Here is a 19191-nt window from a genome sequence, read left to right as displayed (position 1 = left end):
GGCATGTTCAGTACCCCAAAGTTAGGCCTGCCATGGACTCTCAAGTCTCTATGGCCAAGGGTTCCTGAGTTGTAAGCAGAAATGTGTCCCCATTTTAAATGAATGGGGTGGGCGAATTGTGGTGTTTAAAGAAAAATGCATAGTTGTAAATAAAAAACAGAAGGATGCCAAGTGCTCTGTGTTCGGTATGTAGCCTGAAAGAAGCAGAGTAGGATGATACCTGTGTGTAAATAAAGTAAGCCATTGTTCACTAAACTGCTCCTCTATCGTTTTTCACTTAAGAGCCAATTCCCACTATGTCTGTAAAGCACAACACAAATGTGAAAAAAAACGTACATTTGTCACTAAAATCTTGTCTTCAGAGCGTGTGTGGAAGTTTCAGGCCACCATTATTGCTCAAATCAATTGTAATTAAATAAAATGTGATTAAAAGTTGGGAAATTAGTAACATTTAAACAATGAAAAATTGAGTTAAGAGTCTGGCAGTCACACAAATGCTTCTACATCATTTTTTGACAGATTATATGAATTTTTATTATGGATAAACACAGCACAGTGACATCTGGAGTTCCTACAAATTCCCACTAGATGGCAGACCACACTAACGAAACTGAACTAAGCTGATGAGGTGACTGTTGAAGGCTTCAAACCTCGACTCTGCAAGTTTAACACCAATAAATCAGACATTAATATAGCAGTCAACCATTGATTGTGTATTAATCAAGGTTTTAACAATCAACAACATGCAATAAATCAAAATATTTTTTTTCCACTTTTGATTGTGCATTATTTGTGAAGTTCTATCATTGAATAAATGCTTAGAAAGAATGAGGATTCATCCTTAAGAACTCATTTGAAGGCCCAGTTCTTGGGTTGTGTTGATATTAAAAAAAAAAAGTTCAGAAAAATATAGTGATCTTTCATTCTTTACCATTGTGTTATATTGTTTCTCTACATTTTTTTTCATTGTCTCATGAAGTGTACAGGTTTTCCACAGCTACGGTAACTTGTTAAAGTGCCTACAACATAAACCAGGCACATTCATTTTTATTCATTGTGCATTTTTTTTTTTTTTTTTGTCAGAAATAAAACCAGAAAAAAATGTGTGTTTTTTTTGTTTTGTTTTGTTTTTTTAATCTTGTAAATGTTCACCTTTGCTCTGGATTTACAAATAAAACTATATGTATGTCACTAATTAATCAAGACTGTAGAGTTAATAAGTTTTCCAATGCAGAATAAATGAACCAGAAACACCAAGTGTGACATGTATGTAACATTTCAGATCTTTGACTTTAGGGGTGGGTGTTTTTAATGTCAGAAATGTGTTTATGTGGTCCATGCCCTCCGTAGTTTTCCCATAGAGAGAAATGGGCACCCTTGCGGTCTGGAAAATGAGAGGCTAAAAGTCAGAAATGGGACTAGGCCTCTCTACAGCACGTTGGCCTCACGGGAGCCCGGCTGCAGGATCTGAAGAGTCACAATGAGTCTCACAGCTTTTCTAAACCAGGGGTAAAACATGGCGTAAATCAGCGGGTTCACACACGAGTTTAAATAAAACACAAATATAACAAAGGCTCCAAATGGCGTATAACCCAAATCTTCCCCTGCAATACTGAAGTAGAAACTCGGTAAGAAACAAATGAGGAAGATCATGACAAGAATACCCAGAGTCCTGGCTGCCTTCAGCTCTGATTTCTTCACCGGGATCGCGAGGGAGAGCTGGAGATTGACGGCTGTCACGTGAGAACGCATGGCGCGAGCCTGAGACGCAGCCACAATGAACACTCTTATGTACAGAACAATTATGGCAGCAAAAGGAATGATAAACGACAAAACGACGTCAACAGTTCCCATAGCTAAGTCAATTTGAAAAGTACATTCTCCATCACAGGTGCTAAACCTTCCTGGTTGACTGAGGGTGTCCTTTAAATAGAGACAAATGTATAAAACAGAGCAGAGCCAGCACAAACACACACACACCGAAGCTCTCCTATGAGTGACTCTGCTCGAGTAACGCAGAGGGTCACAGATGGCGACATAACGGTCGATAGATATGAGGAGGATGTTTCCTATTGAAACAGACGTTAAAAATAGAGGTGAAAAAATAGCCAAAAGACAAACAACGTCCCCAAAATACCAGCAGGAAGTTCTTTGGATGAGTTCCACCGGCATACTGACCAGGCCTATGAGCAAGTCTGTGATGGCCAGAGAGAGGAGGAGGATGTTTGTTGGAGTGTACAGCTGCCTGGAAGGGAAGAGAAACGTCTCAACAAGATGTCATCTTACCAACAGAAGATCTGCTACTAAAATACTAAGGAGCTAAATAACAGCACACAAAAAATAATGAATAAATCAAATGTTCATTGCCCACATTTAAGATATCATAAACCACCATAAAACATTGATTTTTAACTCTCTTTTTTAGATATTCAGCCCCACAAGTAAAAGAGAGCACATAAAGTCAGTGAAAGCAGCAGGGGGCTTTAAGAGGGGATTAGGATGGATAGAGGAGAAAAGCAAAATCCCCAAAAACCACCTTCATTCAATGAGCAGAGCAGCATTTCAACACAAAGTTCAATCAACAATCTGTTCCTTCTCAAGGTAAAGTCTTAAACCTGCAAAAACTCAACATTCTTTTCTGTGAAAGAGAATGTAAAACATCAATATTTGCCTGAAATGAGAGATGGAGATGATGACAAGCAGGTTGAGTGACACTGTGAAAAAAGAGGTGGGGGAAAGTGTGGAGGTCAGTAACAGAGAAAACCACAGGGAACCGGGTTTCAAACATGAGGTGTTAAGATGAGGGAAGCAGAGCTCTACCCCAACCTCCACAGCCATCACCTGCAGGAGTCTGCAGCTCTGGCTGCTTTCTGGACGACACCAAGACTTTTAAATATTCTCTTCTCTCCTTTGTTGGAGTTCAATCCCTCTCTCTGTTCCTGGTGTCTGTGGGAAGAAAGCCCCTCCTTTGCTGCAGAGCACACCAACCTGGTATCATTTTTTTTTCTGAGCACCACTGCTTCATTATACGGTGGCCCTATGATGCAACCGCAGAATCATTTCACTGAACACAAAACAAATAACCAATGGAAAAAATATTTAATGAAACATAAAAACATTTAACAAAAGGCAAAACTATTCAATGAAATATAGACATTAAGATAAGGCAAAAACATTTAAAGAAACATAAATAGCATTTTTAAAAAAGGAAAAAATATTCAGTGAAACACAAAAACATTCGACAAAAGGCAAAAATGTTTAATGAATAAAAAAACGGACAAAAGCTAAAATGTTTGATAAAAGGCAAATATATGATTGAATATCAAAGAAATACAACAAAAGGCAAAAACATTTATATAAAAGTAAGAAAGAATTTGCTAAAAAGCAAAAATATTTTATAATACAGAAACATATTTTACAACCTGCAAAAATATTAAATGAAATATTAAAAAAAAAAAAATGCAGTATTTAAAATTTTATATATAAGCTAAAAAAAAAGTTTTGACAGAAGAAAACATATTTAATAAACTTCAAAATATTTGACAACAAAAATATACACAAAAATATTGAAACATTTAACAAAAGAATATTTGATTTGATATAAAATTACTTTACCAAAGTTATTAGTTATTCAAGTACCTGAATATGAAGGAAGGATAACTTTAAAAACATCTGCCCATCTGTACGTTTTGGAGAAAAGCGATTAAGAACTTCAGCAGCTCATAAATCTCACCTGTTGAAACGACAGAGCTAAAGTTTAGCTAAGATGCTAACGCTGAACATAAACTCTTTTCTGAGTTAAAACTCTTCAGTTATCACCATAACAACAGCCCTTTATTCACGAATGTGCTGTTACACCTGTAGAGTTTATGAGTAAAGCTGGAATTGTTGTGTTTTTTTTGTTTAACGTGACTTAGATGTAGTTACCAGTGTGCGCCACCAGAGGGAGTATCCCAAAAATAGAGCGCTAGTTGTGGTCACAGACATACAGCAGGAGCTTCTCTTCCTCAAACAAACAGTTAGCTGTTTGCTGGTAACTTCTGTTTTGTGTCCTTGTTCTTCCTGGCCTTTAACAGGTTAGTATTGTGTTTAATTATGTTATAAACACCTATAAAGGACTCTTAAAACCATTCTGATGTTTTTCTGACAAGGTTTAATGTTGAAAACGACGTGTTTTGTTCCTGGTGAAACTTAGAAGTTGATGGTCAATTGTAGAGAAGTTTTGCTAGCTCAGGAGTGTAAACGAGGTAACAAAAATGGCGGCATTTCTTTGTTTCACTTTAGCTCCCGAACATTATTATTTTGATGTATTGTTAAGATGTCCAAACATCATCAAACATGTCCAACAATATGATGTGATGTGGTATTGTAATTTTTAGCCCCTTTAAGAGAAATAAGTCTAGCTTATTTAGTAAACAAGTTGTTGCTATATTCTGTGAATGGTTCAAATCTAACTTTATCTAACTGTTTTGTCATTGACATTATGTTTGAGTTTAAGTAAAGTTGTCCATTATTAAGGATCTCTATATTAACAATCACTTTGCATCTTTTGCACAACTAAAAAATATTTCATCTTCCTACAGGTCATTTTCTTTCACTATCTTCAAATCAGAAATGTTGTTAGGCTCTCTCTCCGTTTCAGATTCATTACCCAAACATCTTTTTTATGATATCATTACAAACCTCCCACCTCAAAACATTTAATATCGCAACTAGTTAGCCTTTTTTCTTCGGCAACCCCATCTACTCATATTAAAGAAGCGTGGGTTAAAGACACTGGTGTGGAGATTTTGGATGAGCTGTGGGCCAAGGGTCTGACAGGGATCAAGTCTTGTTCTATCAATGCTAAACTGCAACTCATCCAGTTTAACGTTATTCAAGGGGTACATTTGTTTCTGCTACATGTGACAAATGTGGGTTGGGTGAAGGAACTCAGGGACATCTCTTTTGGTCGTGTCCTAAACTTGGAGGCTTCTGGAACAATATTTTTCATCGTACAGTCTTATATATGATATAGACCTGACCCCTAACAGCCTTACTGTGATACTGGGTTGCTCCAATCAATCCCTGACCCTTCCCTCTACCTTGCAACAATCCCTGAGGTTTGATATGGTAAGAGCAAAACGAGCTATTTTGAAAGAGTGGAAATCCACTGCTCCTCCTTGTTTTAAAACTTGGTTAAAAATATAATTTCCTGCCTCTATCTTGAAGAAATAAGGTATTTTTGTTTAACTATCATCTAAAGTTTTTTAAGATTTAGGGTCCTTTCATTGATTATTTTAGGAAGGAGAAATGCCAAACTAGCAATTGACTGTTTTGTGTGTGTGTGTGTGTGTGTGTGTGTGTGTGCTTTCCTGTACATAATCTCTATGAGCTGCTCTGTAAACATACTGGTCTTTGGTCCTCTCGTCTTTGCCCTGTGCCTCACTCATCTATGTTCAACTTGGGATTGATGGACTCTCCTTATGGCCTCTGTCTGATTCATGAACATTACTAACCGCTGGACTGACATGGACACATTCCTTTGTTATTTTTCTTTTTTGTCAGGGGGTAGGTTGTTTAGGTCTGTTGTTGTTTTTTTGTATAGTGTATTAGATTTGTTTTTATTTTTTGTCTGTTTTTTTCTGTTTGTGTATTTAAATAACAAAAATTTTCAGAAATAAAATATATTAAAAACACTTTAAACAGCAGTCTGAATATACTGTCCAGATACAGTTTTTAGCTTTCTTGGGTTGTATTTCAAGTTACAGAGACCAAATATTGTGCTCTAATTTTACAATATAAAGGCATTCATAAGTGTTTCTTATATTGTAATTGTCTCTATAAATTAAAAATGATGACTATGTTATATGTATATTTTTTGTCACCAAAGCCAGAGAAATTCATAATTTGTTCATAATTGCCTACTACTGGTTGTGAGTTCAGTAACCCTGTAACATAGAACCCCTCAGTGTGGCATATTGGCATATCAACAAACTGGTCATATTAGCAGAGATGGCCTCCTTTTCTCCTTTTCCCAGGATGGTACATTGAGGCTTGATCTTTGCCAGTATAAGCAGTTGATTACTACTAAAGGAAGTCTGCTTGTTCAAGTCACCCAAGTATCTATTTTTATTCAACTTTTCACTGTACTGATAGATAGATAGATAGATAGATAGATAGATAGATAGATAGATGCTGACAATGTGTCTGTGCTGAAAAGACATTTAATGTCTCACCAGTAGGCACATAGAGGGAAAACTGAACACCAACTTTTTGTCAACATTACTGGTGCTTTCCTCAGTTATTTAGGACAAGCTTCCTTTGTAGGAAAGGAAAAGAGATGAGAAAAGTATAGTCAAAACGTCAATAATTGATTTTCTTCAGTTTGTGGGCACTGTGCAGTATTTTGCAGGTTTTGAAATATTTATTCTTAATTTTTTAAATTATTTATTATTTGCATAACCCAATCACAGATCTTTAAGTCTGTGATCTAACTTTTTGATATCGTATTTTCTGTATCTCTAACAGGCAGAGCCAGGAGGAAGAAAAGTCCCAAAACTGCCAGTGTCCTGTAAATTCTGCAGGTCCTGTAAGCCAACTCCAGCTCTGCCAATGGGCTGATGGATGGAAGAATGGATGGATAGATGTGTTGATTAGTGGAGGGATGGATAAAATGATGGATTAATGCTGTGCTTCCCAAAGTATATGTGGACGGTCAGTGGGTTGCATTAGGTCTTTTACAATGACTAAAAAAACATAAATTTTAAGAAAAGTTAAATCATGTTTTACAGGTAACAAAATGTAGCTAGACGTTTTAACCCATGACAACTTTGTGTTGTTTATTTGGCCTTATGTATGGAACCGGTGTCACGGTTTAAATGGCATTGAATTAACTGTTGACACTCAGAAATTCTATTCGGCCACTTGCATACCAGTTTTAAGAATTTATCAGTCATCAGTGATACTAATGCTACTTGGGAAGAGTTTTATGGGCCACAAAGTACAATTAAAGAGATGAATATAAGAAAATTTACTACTCAGATGCCTGATTAAATAAAATAAATGGCAGTGGCTCATTAATTGTACTTTGTGACCCAACAAACACTTAAACACATTAACATTAATGTTAATTTATCCTAAATCAAAGCATTTGTATTGACATTTCCTGTTCGTGAGAGGAAAATATAATGATTAAAAAGTAAATATTTGAGTCTAATGTTATGATTGTACAAGCTTTTTTGAATATTTTCACATCTCAAGTTTGCCCGCAGCATATTAAAGCTCGGAAAAGGCTGGATCAATGGAGAGATGAATGGATGTGGTCTATAATTAAAGGGGACAAAGAAACAAAGAACTGATTGTTGGGGATGATGACCACTTAGTCTTCTGAAATTCTCCTCACCTGTTACACCATAACACACACACAGGTCCTAGCAAACAGGGAAGTTTCATTAGACTTAATGAGCTGCTCCATGAACATCATTCTCCAGCCTATTAGCAGGTTTAAACGGCCGTGTGGTGAGCCTCAGTAGACAGGAAGTTTGATCTCACCTGGAGGGATAAGGGCCAGGTGACGGTGTCCTCTCAGCCTCAGAGGTTCTATCAATCAAAGGTGTGAAGAAAAACAAGCTGCAGTAAACACACCGCACAGCTGATGTGTGACGTGATGCAATCATTGCTGACAAGCTGATGAAATACTTGCTCAGTGCATACACATATTTGTCTTTTTATTTATTGGTTGCACAAAAGAAATGGAGTTATTGAAAGAACAAATATCACAAGAAAAGACCATGAGCAAGGTTAGATGCTTATAATTAAACCTCATCATATCATGTGCTGATCATTATATTACACAGGATACTGAAGCATCATGATAAAACAAGGAGAAGAAGAGAGAATGTTACAGAAATGCAAATTTACAAGAGATGAGTCATCCAGAACAGAAGTGGTTATTCATTCTACTATGATATTGTATATAAATACTTTATTACCCATCTAGATGCAATACACACTGGCATGTCACATCACCTGGGGTTGCCCACCTTTAAGCCAAAAACACGGCTATCGTCCTGGTCTGTCTTGAACTGAGTTTCATTACAATCTTACTAGCACCCTGCAAGGTCAAATAGTATATCACTGTGTCCTTAAAAATCAAGTGTAGAAAAGCTGTTAAAGAGGAAATGCATTTATATCAGCAATCGTGATGTTGTTGGTTTTTCATTTTTATTATTACTACTGATGTTATGATCATTACCCCTTTGCTCTCTGTGAGGCGTTCGACTCGATGAGTAGGGTTTCCTCTCTGGAGCTGGAGCCTCTTCCAGCTGATGTCTGCTCTTTATTCTGGTGCAGAGATTGCTGTGAAGTGTGGTGGCTCTATCTCTGACTTCTTCCCTGTTGATTCTGGAGTGTGAGATGGGTGCTCCTACACTCTTCACTACTGCAGCAGATAATAGTGGTCTCATTAGAGGATGGGAAAACTGCACATTTGGTTGTGGGTAATTCATGTGCGTTCTCTTTTAAAAGGACTCATTTCTTGTTGAGGATCCTCAACCTCAGCGTGAGACTTTTTCTCAGGAAACTGCAGATTTTTGTCAGTCTGTCCTGACTTCACTCGTAGAGTGAGCACTCACGCCGTGCATGACCATAGTGTCGGCTTGAAATCACACAAACTCTCCTTTTTGCCTGAATTGACCCCATGCCAAATGTACACCCAAGGATAAACCTGGAATAATGTATCGCTTCAACATGCATGGGCAAGTGTGATGCCCTTCAATTCCCACTCCAAACCAACCATGGGTCACCGTGGATGGAGGAATTGATTTGATCTTTAATCCCTCCCTAATCAGGAAAACAACAAAGTTCTGGACCGTTACCATCATTAACAGTGGTTTCCAGTTTCTTACAATAATATCTGCAGGAACACTGCAGGATCCTGGATTTGGTTTTGAAATGAACAGGTCCAAAGCATAGAGGGACTGCAGGAACCATTTTATCAACCTGGCCTGTATTAGGAATGTCAATGAGAATCTAAAGGCCTCTTTCTTGGTCCCTGAAGAAGAACGGGCATGGATTGGCTTGTACTAGTCTGATGGGAATGTCTGCACATTCCCAAACTGGGAATGTGTTCCAACCCTATCGCGCTCCATGAATACGGCCTGTGCTGTGACCAACTTGCAGAATCCAGGAGCGTGGAGGCTAAAGCCCTGTGAAACCAAGTTCAAATGTCTGTAGTTGACTGTCCTTCAGTGTAGCATTGATTGACTGTCATATAGGACTGTATATAATAAATAGAAAGGCAGTGTCGATCAACATTCATAAGTTTGGTATGAAATAGCATTTCCACTCTCTTATTTTTACTTTCTCTGCACTACAGCAAGTAGGCCGGTGATAAAGCTGAGGATCAAGCTGGATGACTCAAACGCTCTCTCCAGTCACATCATTTATTAAAGACCCTGTAAAGTGAAAATGAATCTGTATTTAGTTTTTTTGTATGGCAGGTCACTGTGTTATATTCAGTCAAATAAAACATCTCCAAGTTCCTGAAATTAAGTGTCAAAATCATGAAAAAAATGAGGTAGTAAAATCTGCTCCAGGATGGTCTGGGCACGTCTGTTGAATGAGGTGAAGGCACGCTCACTCGGGAGAAACACGATAATCTCAAATTTATAAAATGCTACAATCTGAATGGAGAAAAGCACTCACACCATCAGCCTTCACCTTGACTTTATGATCAGAGTTCAGCTGCCTGGCTCTGTAACAGAGAAGAGACAAAGTCCTTTTTGTTGGCTCAGATCTCTGTTATGATGCTTTCAATGACCCTAGACGACTGTGGCTGATAGATTTGGCAAATTGACCTCACCATGGGCACAGAACAGCATTTAACTAACTGTTAACTTTTAATAAAGGCAGTGACAACAGCTAATAACAGATTTTTTATTCATTTATTGAAGCAGTTTTACAGCTAAACTGTAATCAAACAGATACATTTCAAGAAGTAACATTACATTAAACAACATTATGTAAGAACAGTGATAAGTCTGCTGGTATATTCTTTTGGCAGTGGTTACAAAAAAAAAAAAAAACAAGAGGTAAAGAACTTCATGGTGTGACAGAAGAAGGCTATAAACTTCATCAGGAGTGATTACTGCTTGTACTGATTCACAGTTAGTTTCTGTTCCACACAGGAATGGAGGTTTGTCTGGGAGCCACACCATCGCTGCAGGGTTCGAAGTGAGTGCTCGTCTTCAGACACTTAGGTGTGAGCTTCAGACACACAAAACAGAACTCAACCTGGCAGCGAGGACAGATGATGTTCTTGCAGCCACTTTTGTTGTGCTCCACCCTATTGCCACAGGTGGGACAGGCCCGGATGGAGGGGCACGCGTCAACCCCCTGTACCTCAGAGAGCACGGTGGTCTTGCAGGTCTTCAGAAGCTCAAGGTCGTGATTGACGCAGCCGTCGTTGTCGCAGCGGTCAGAACGTGGAGCCGGACCCTTCCACACCTTCAGACACTGCCAGCAGAACTGGTAAGCTTTCTTCTTGTCAGCCGTGCAGATTGGGCACTGCACGCTAAGGTTGGAGAGGTCATCTCTCTCCACGTAGGTCTTACACCCCGGACACTGCGTTAAAAATGTGAGAAGCATTCAGCAGTGATGAGGTTATGGTCCTATTTGAGCATTTTTATTTGTGAGCCTGCACATTGAGAACAAGCAAAACCAGTTTTAGTTTAATTTCTTTCGTGTGTGTGTTGACTTTAGCTGATCGTGGAACACTTTTATATAAAGATGATTCATAACTCCAGCAGCTTGTAATATCTTTGGAGGTCCACTTACAGTTTTGAATTCACAGTACTCTACAGCAGCCATCCGGGCGATGTTCTCCTCGTAGTACTGCATCTCTTCAGATGTCAGCACAGCCAGCCGGCGTACTTCTTGGTACGACCACAGAGCCTCACACTTAAAGTAGGTTCCTTCCTTCAGAGCAGGGCACTTGAATTTGTACTGGCCCTGAAATGAAAGGTCAGATCGCGTCAAGGGAGGCAAGCTATAAATATAAAAACAAATATCCTACCACAACTTTAGAAGTAACCTAATCACTAATTCAGATTTGTTTCTCTTACCGCTATGTACACCTATTTTCAAATTGAGTGAATTTACATAGTATGCTAGTCTTAATAATGCTAAAAAGCATGATTTCCTGGATTCTAACGTCTAAAGCATTAACCTCCTGAGACCTCAACTTTTACTTGGATTGCATTTTTAGCTTCTCCCACTTATTTAGATTATTTGGTCCTGATGAGTTTGCTTAACCTTGACAGGAATTAATTTTGACCAAAAATTTAAAAAGTTTCCCATAAAATACTCCCCAAATTTTCTTCAAATATTCCTCAAATTTTTCAATAAAACTTTATCATAATGCTTGAATTTTAACATAAAAAATTTTTACTTGAGTTACTGAGGATTTTAAAATTTCAAAATTTCCCAAAATGATCAAATACATTTCCCATGATTCCAAGAAAGATTATTTCCCAAAACATGCCAACAACTTCCCTGAAATACCATTAAATTCTACCAGTTTTAAAGAACAACCCTCTACAATTACTAATCAAATTCCAAAAATTAGCCTTTTAAAGCCTATTGTGAATATTTGATGCACACTTTTATGAGACCTCTATTTAATCAACATGATCAATAAATGACTTAAAAAAAACTTTTGAATACAATGTTATTAATGACAAAAATGCCCTCCTGTGGATTATCAGTTGCCAAAAATGCGTAGTGTATCAAATGTTGTACAAAAAAAAAAACATATGACATTTTACAGAAATTTTCCTTTTTTTGGATTTTGGTAGAAGGTAAATAAGCATTTCAATTTTTAAAAAATGGGAATTTTCTGGCCATTTTTTGAGTTCTCAGGCTTAAAGGGGTTAGAAAAAAATAATTTTCATGAGCATACCTAAACATTTCAAAGTAAATTTTTCCCAAAAATTACAAATACATTTCCCAAGTTAACACAAAAATGACTGAAATTTTCAAAAAACAATGTCCCAAAGATAAATAAAATATAAATTTTTCATTCAGATCTTTCACTACAAACACAATGCACATTAAGCTAAAAAAAAGTGTAAAAATATCCCAAATTTTCCTTCAAAATTCTTGAAAATTTCCTAGATATATTCCTAAAAATATATATGAAATTCCCGAAATTTCATAGCTAATTTTCCCAGTACTTCAAGTTAATTTCTTAAACTTGAGTGGAAAGCCCAGACAATTTTCTCCAGAATTCTAAAAGTGGAAATTATGTTGTAGGAAAGCCAGAATGTAATGTCTTCAGATGTACATGCAGGGTCTTAGGTGGTTAATAAGAACTATTTCTAAAGATGTTTTTAGTCATACTTTTTCTACTGTTGTAAAACTGAGCGTGACTGTCCCATCACTGAGATATCACATCAACATAAATGAAATGAATACACACAGGGCTCCACACCAGGTAAAGAAAAGCTTATCATGACAGACATACATAATAGTTGCTGTTTCTCATTTTCACTTAAGCATTATTATAGATACTGGTGTATTACTATTTCATTGACATTCAACCCTTCTAACTATAACAACAGGGGTTTTCAGACAGACATAAGTCCATTAGTCTCTCCTCTAGATGGATTTATGTTGTTCTGACGCCCTGGGAAGTTCTCATGTTAATGTTTATAAGAAAAACCCATGTCAGATTTGTTGCATGATTTTTTTAAATGGTAAATGCCACGTCCTTGTAAGCTAAAAGCTTCTGCATGCTTTTCTTTATTAGCATTAAGACGTCTCATGTATGCCCTGTAAGGGCAGGAGACTGCAAGGCTGTGTGCAAACACAAAAGGTACACAAGAGTGAGAGGTAGCAACATTTCAGTAATGCCCTAATAAACAAACAGTAAAAGCATTTTCACAATGGAATCCATGTTAAAGGAATACTCAGCCCTGGATAACTCTAGAGTGAATAGAGTGCTGCTTGAAATTAAACTAAAAAGGCTGATTTTATCATGTATTTGCTGTGAGTAGTGGTTTGAAATCCAACAACTGGCATTTTATCTGTTGAAATAAAGGTAACCGACTTCCTGTTTGTATGCAGACTTGCTTTTATTTTGAAAGAATTAATAATTCAGGTAGATCAAAGGTGAGAACATGAACTTAATCACAGATAAAGGACGTTGTTCTGGACTGATGAGGAAACACAGGAATATAAAAAGGCAAATGTTTGATAACACAAGGTGCAGATGACTTTTGACTTGTCCACTGAGCTGTCTCTGGGCTTTTTTAAGTAAAGTGCAACAATAAATCTGGTCTGGCATTGTTAATGTGAAGGAAATATAGGGATCAAATTATGACACAGTTTGCCTTCAGGTAAGTAGAAGGGCTTCAGATGTCCTGTAACTGAAAGCAGCGGTATTTAGATAAATAAAAACACATTTGTGTTCAGTAAATAAAATATTAGACTGTACCTGATCCAGCAGGCTGCGACACCAAGCGGTCAGAGACTCTGGAGTGACCGCGTGTCCGCAGGACATCTCTGCGCGGAGACACAGGTCTCCATCCTCTGGGGCTAAAGAGCACAACAACAAGGACAGACATTAAACACTGCAACAGCTGCATGCAGGCATAAGCTGCATTACCATTAGGAAAAGGTAGAGTATTGCCTGGGGCCTCGAGCACCAAAGGGCCTCAAGACTTTGGCAAAGCTGAACTTTGCATGTGAGGTTAACATCAGAAATGATTGTATTAATTAAGATAGGCATTCAGAGAGTAAACAGGTGCCTGGAGTGTGTAAAGTAGTACTGGATAGAGTTTGATTGTCCAAAGAATTCCCACAAATTGACCCCTGAACCCCCCACTGGGGTCAAACCCCAATGAAAATCCTCTCCCTGACTTCGTAAACAAATTATACAAAGGTTTGACCATAGAGAAATAACAGTACTGCCTGCTGAGCTATATTTATGTACATCCAGAAATTATGATGTTCTGTGGCTTTGCTAAATAAAAAGCGATGCCTCAAAATAGTTCATCTGCAGATAAGATTGCTTTAAAGTGACATTATGACAGCTTAAAGCTCTTTGCTGCCCTTCAAAGGTCTCTGAGTGCAACTGCACTGCTGTAAAAAAGTGAAGCCTGTTATGGATTGAAAAGGAAAATAAGGGGACGGTAAAGGTAAATCTTTGGTAACAAAGCAGATGACTTCTGACTTGTCTCCTGAGCTGTCTGAGATAGTTTAATACTGAAATGCGTTTATAGGAAAGTTATGATTTTTTAAAGACTCTAATTATGGATCTTAACTGCACTATAATTAATGCATTAAAGCTGTCGGCCCTAGCTATCATTAGATCAACTTTGAAACTTTTTAAGGGGGAAAAGTTAGTTAAAGCAAAATGCTTGGGGGCTAAACGCTGCTAATATCGCCCCTGCTGGTAAGATTGAAGTAGGCTAGGTGCACAGTAAAAAAAAAAAAAAAAAAAAAAAAAAAAAAAAAAAGAGCTTGATGCTGAAAGTTTCTGTTATTGACTCTATCAGCGCCGCATTAAGCTTTCCTAAAAACAAAGATTCAGTGAATGACAAAGTGACAAAATTAATATTGCGCAGCTTGTTGCTTACGTAGAGGATCCAGATCATCCGGCCTGTCGACAAACTTCAGAGTCGTGTCTCTGGGGTCGTATCTTTTCTCCTCCTGACCCTGGGTGCTCATTTTGTTTCACCTCCGTCGACTCTACCCAGCTCGAAGCAGCCTCGGTGCAGACAGTCTGTTTGTGTCGCATTCATTGACTTCACGGAGATTTTGTTTTTCTTATTACTTTCATTTCCTCCGAAGGGTTCGAAGAAATCACGTGACTGCAAAGTAGCAGACCTGGATTCCCCGATCATAAATCATTGTTTTTATTACATTTTGAACACATGACTCACCGCTCATTGTGTAACCTACCTACTATGTAGTTTTAGCCTAGTGCGTTTTTAGATAGCTTACATATTAAAAACACAGCAGCATGAAAGTTACCTTCCTATACATTAAAGCACAAATAACTTTTGCAGACGTATTATGGAGTAATGGTAGTTTGGTTAGAAGACAACCCCTGCTGGAGAAACAAGTGATTTCCAGTAATGAGGGCAGCAGGGCTTTCAGGAAGAGGTTTCACATAACTCTTTCAGCTCTACATGGAAAACATTTCAGTAAGGCAACTGAATAAAGTAAATGTTTAAATAACTGTAAAACTGTTTGATAGTAGGTCTGAAATACAAAAACAAACAAACAAAAAAAAAACAAAAAAAACAATGGGAGTTAGTATGTAATTAAAAGTCTAGTTTTTTTGTGTGTGTTATCCCTATTTTCACAACTTCTATTTGCCCTTCATCTTTTTCATGTGAGGGGCAAATAGTTAAAGTTAAATCATTGGTTTTTTAACCTCTATTAGACTAACTTTTCTTCATTTGTAAGCACTTTATGTCCGTTGTAGGCGAAAGTGAAAGCATTCTTGTTTTTCTGTGTCAGGCTGCTTTTATGAACAACACCCTTGACCGCAGCGCGCCATTCCCTCTCAGCTACTGAGGCGAAAGCAGCTGCACAACAACTCTAACAGAACCAGCAGAAGCACCGCTCAGAGATGGGGAAAACCTTCCAGGTGGTGGTTCACGGACCCAGGGGGCAGAAGCTGATCGTCGACTTGTGCAACACGGACGAACAGATGAAGAACATGAAGGTGCTCCAGCTGAAGGAAAAGATAGCAGAGAAGCTCCCAGAGACCGCAGGTGCACCACACTTTTAATTATTGTTTTTATCAAAATTAAGCTAGTTTAAACCAGGTGTAATACAGGAAGTGCAAAATAGGATAGCAAAAATAAGCTAACAACGGAGTAGCATACTACAAAGCTGCGTTTAAGAATAACTAATTAATGACCTTCCCTACTTACGATCATTTTAAACCAAGAAAATAGTGAATATATAGCTGTATGATTACATTTTTATGTCCTGAACTGATTTACTGATTACCCGCAATAAGGCTTTTACCTGTAGACTAGGTCACTGCTAATAAAACTGTCTTAAAGGTGTAGCTAAGACTGTTTAACCACAGGGTGTCAAACTCAAGGCCCGAGGGCCAAATCCAGCCCATGGTGCAGTTATTCCAAGCCCACAAGATAATATTTTTATTATAACTGGCCCACCAGTATGAGGTCTGCTGATTTCTTCCAGTATAGAAATTTCAGTCTTGACCATGATGATTTGAAATACTCTGAAGTCATAGAACTGTGAAAAAGAAAAGACTAAAAATAATTAGATTGTCAGGATAAAGAATAGAACTTAATTTGTGTTTTAATTTCATATTTTTAATTTCCCATCTCAAAATTATGACTTAAACCAAAAATTGTGACTTATCTGATATTTTTTAATTTATACTTTGATTTTTTAAACCTCATATTATGACCTTTTAGGGTCACATTTGAAGTCATATTTTGACCTTTTAAACTCATTGTTTTGAATTTTATATCATGTTTTGACCTTTTCAACTGCTGATTCTGATTTGTAATCACATGTTTTGATATTTTAGACTTAAATTTTGAACTCATTTTTTTTACTTTTTAAATATATGATTTTTAATTTATCATATCTTGACCTTTAAACTCAAGATTTAAACATTTTTAATCATATTTTTATGTTTTAAACTCATTATTTTAATTTTATATCATATTTTTACCTTTTAAATTGATATTAAATTTTATATTATATTTGACATTTCAAACTCAAGATTTCAAATTTTATTTCATATTATTACAATTTAATCTAATGATTAAGAATTATTATGATATTTTTACATTTTAAACCCTTTATTTCAATTGTATGTTATATTTTCACCTTTTAAACTCATGATTTTGAATTTTGTCTCATATTTTGACTTTTTAAACCCATGGTTTTGAATTTTGTCTCATATTTTGACATTTGAAACTCATATTTTTTTACTTTCTAATCATATGTTTTTGCAGTATTATTTTGACCTTTAATTTCATTTGTTGACCTTTTGAACTAATGTGTTTGTCTTTTTATTTCAGATTTCAAGCCTTTAAACTTATCATTTTGACTTCTTTTTATTTCAAAGTCATTTATTATCAGTGTTAAGTTTTTTCCTTATTTATTACTTTTGATGATAGCAGTGGGAGTTTATGTTAAATGTTGACCCCCTTACGCCCTCAGGTTAGACCTAAATTTAGACTCCGGTCACTGCTGTGATTGAGTTTGTCACCCCTGGTTTTACCCTTTAAAACTAATAGTACCTCAAATAATAGCCAGAAAGTTTTTTTTTTTTTTTTTACTGAGATGTTTTTTTAACCTACTAATGAAATAAAAAAATTATTTAAAATTCACATATTTTTTTATAGTATCACATTTTCTGCATTACACTAATATTTTAATTGATAAACTCTGGATAATATTTTTAAAATAATTTATAAGATTATATACAAAAGCTTTTTAAGGAAATATTGCCCATACTGATAGAACAGATGTCTCACAAAATTGTGTATCAAATATGAAACATCGTCTTTAAAGGGTTAAAGTCATATTACTGACCCAGAGCTAAAAGTTACAAGGCCAAGGAAGTATTACTTAACATTCAAAGTAAACCCGTATTTTGATTTTGAGAGATTGCTGTCTATAACATTGTGTGTATGTGTGTGTGTTCAGGAGTGGAAGATCTTCGCCTAATCTTCACAGACAAAGAGCTAGATGGAGACAATGAGTCGTTGTCTAGTTATGGAGTCCAGCACATGTCGGTCATCATGATGGTGTTGAGGGTACACGGAGGACTGACCGCCTGACAGAGCAGCAGTACTCTCCCTCTTCTGTTCCTGTTGCCTCTTCTTCTGTTCCTGTTTACCTGAAGAGTTCTGTTCAGTATATGAAAACTCCTGACACTATTTGCACATTTGTGGGCTGTTTATGATGCTTTAATGCTCCAATTTTGTCAAAACTGTTCCTGTTGTTGTAAAAATAAAATTTTTGAGATGACTTGCTATTAATTTTGTTTGCTGATATTATCTGGGCTGTTGTCATCTCTACACAAATCACCGTAAATTCTTAATAATGCACTTGCTTATTTGTCTTGTACACAAACAATCCATACTCTATCAGTCAGCCCAGCTTGTGGACATTTTACACACTCACGCTATGTTTGTATATTTTCATGTCTCCATAGCGGAAAGAAAAATTTGCAGTCACAAGTGTAGACTGTTTTAACTGGGGTCTATAAATCTACTCAAGTAAAGTTAAAAATTAGTCATTTAAGTTTACTCAAAGTTCTGAGTACTACTTAAGATACCTAATGGGGTTGTACAGTGAAATATGATTTTTTTCTCAATGAATAACAAGAAAATATGAACCTCCATCCAGGTTATCTGGTTAAAAAGCCCATCTTTATAGTCAAGTAAATGCAACAGCTGTTTTAATGTCTGTAATAAATCATTCTCTGGTTTTGTGGTTTCATGTGTAGTCATAAAAGGCTCCACAGAAAGCTTGGACCTCCTTGTTTGAACTTTTTCTCACTAATTGGTGCCATTTAAAATGTAACGAAATTCTTCCTGAAAAATGTCAAGTTATTAAAGCAGCCAGACCACAATAAATCTTAATATTTCTGTATCTCGTTGCATTGACTCTCTCCTTTATTTTGAAATTCCACAATTTTGCATTTGAAAACATTTTTATGTCGTTTTAGATTTTTGTCTTAACCCATTTAGACCTAATGTAACATTTGTGTGTATATACCTTTAAGACCTGAGTCGCCGGGTTTACGTCACTTGACCGTTGAACTGCAAGGTGATTTTCTGAAATACACCTATGTATCTGTTTCTGGGGAAAAAAAAAAAAAAAAAAAAAAAACTCAAATTTTGGGAGGTTGTTTTCAAACATTACTTGAATTGAAGAGGGTGTTTTTTTCCAGGCAGTCTTGGGTCGACTAAGGGCAATTCCTATGGGCGTTCCTGTTTGAACCGGCTTTTAATTTGAAAGTAAACTCAAAACTGAGGGATGACAAAAACTTATCCACACGAAAGAAACTTTAATGTATTGAAAGGGAAAAGGGAATAGCAAAAGGTAAATGTTCGATGGCAGAAGGTGCAGATGAGTTTTGACTCGTGCACTAATGCACTTATGATCGACCTTTAATTATCTACTGCATTGATGCTG

At 36.6% G+C, this 19191-nt stretch overlaps 3 protein-coding genes across 3 annotated transcripts; 1 reads left to right on the top strand and 2 right to left on the bottom strand.

Moving 5' to 3' along the window:
* Window positions 1–1428: 1428 nt before the first annotated feature.
* LOC121505029 (trace amine-associated receptor 13c-like) lies at window positions 1429–2838 on the bottom strand. Its single transcript, XM_041780149.1, has 2 exons — window positions 2672–2838; window positions 1429–2245 (listed from the first exon to the last, which is right to left on the bottom strand). The coding sequence occupies exons 1-2, from the start codon at window positions 2836–2838 to the stop codon at window positions 1429–1431; spliced, it is 984 nt and encodes a 327-aa protein (XP_041636083.1).
* Window positions 2839–9904: 7066 nt separating this feature from the next.
* On the bottom strand, window positions 9905–14906 carry si:ch211-212k18.15 (E3 ubiquitin-protein ligase RNF19B). The gene is made up of 4 exons (XM_041779779.1): window positions 14622–14906; window positions 13478–13578; window positions 10819–10992; window positions 9905–10605 (listed from the first exon to the last, which is right to left on the bottom strand). The coding sequence occupies exons 1-4, from the start codon at window positions 14710–14712 to the stop codon at window positions 10150–10152; spliced, it is 822 nt and encodes a 273-aa protein (XP_041635713.1). The 5' UTR covers window positions 14713–14906; the 3' UTR covers window positions 9905–10149.
* A 268-nt stretch (window positions 14907–15174) lies between these two features.
* Window positions 15175–18645, top strand: zgc:194655 (uncharacterized protein LOC794380 homolog). The gene is made up of 3 exons (XM_041779732.1): window positions 15175–15191; window positions 15511–15767; window positions 17695–18645. The coding sequence occupies exons 2-3, from the start codon at window positions 15623–15625 to the stop codon at window positions 17826–17828; spliced, it is 279 nt and encodes a 92-aa protein (XP_041635666.1). The 5' UTR covers window positions 15175–15191; window positions 15511–15622; the 3' UTR covers window positions 17829–18645.
* The last annotated feature ends 546 nt before the right edge of the window (window positions 18646–19191 follow it).

This window comes from Cheilinus undulatus, linkage group 22, assembly GCF_018320785.1.
Source record: "Cheilinus undulatus linkage group 22, ASM1832078v1, whole genome shotgun sequence".
NCBI lineage: Eukaryota > Metazoa > Chordata > Actinopteri > Labriformes > Labridae > Cheilinus > Cheilinus undulatus.
Note: the sequence above shows the minus strand (reverse complement) of the source record. Positions and strands in the feature narration are given on the sequence as shown.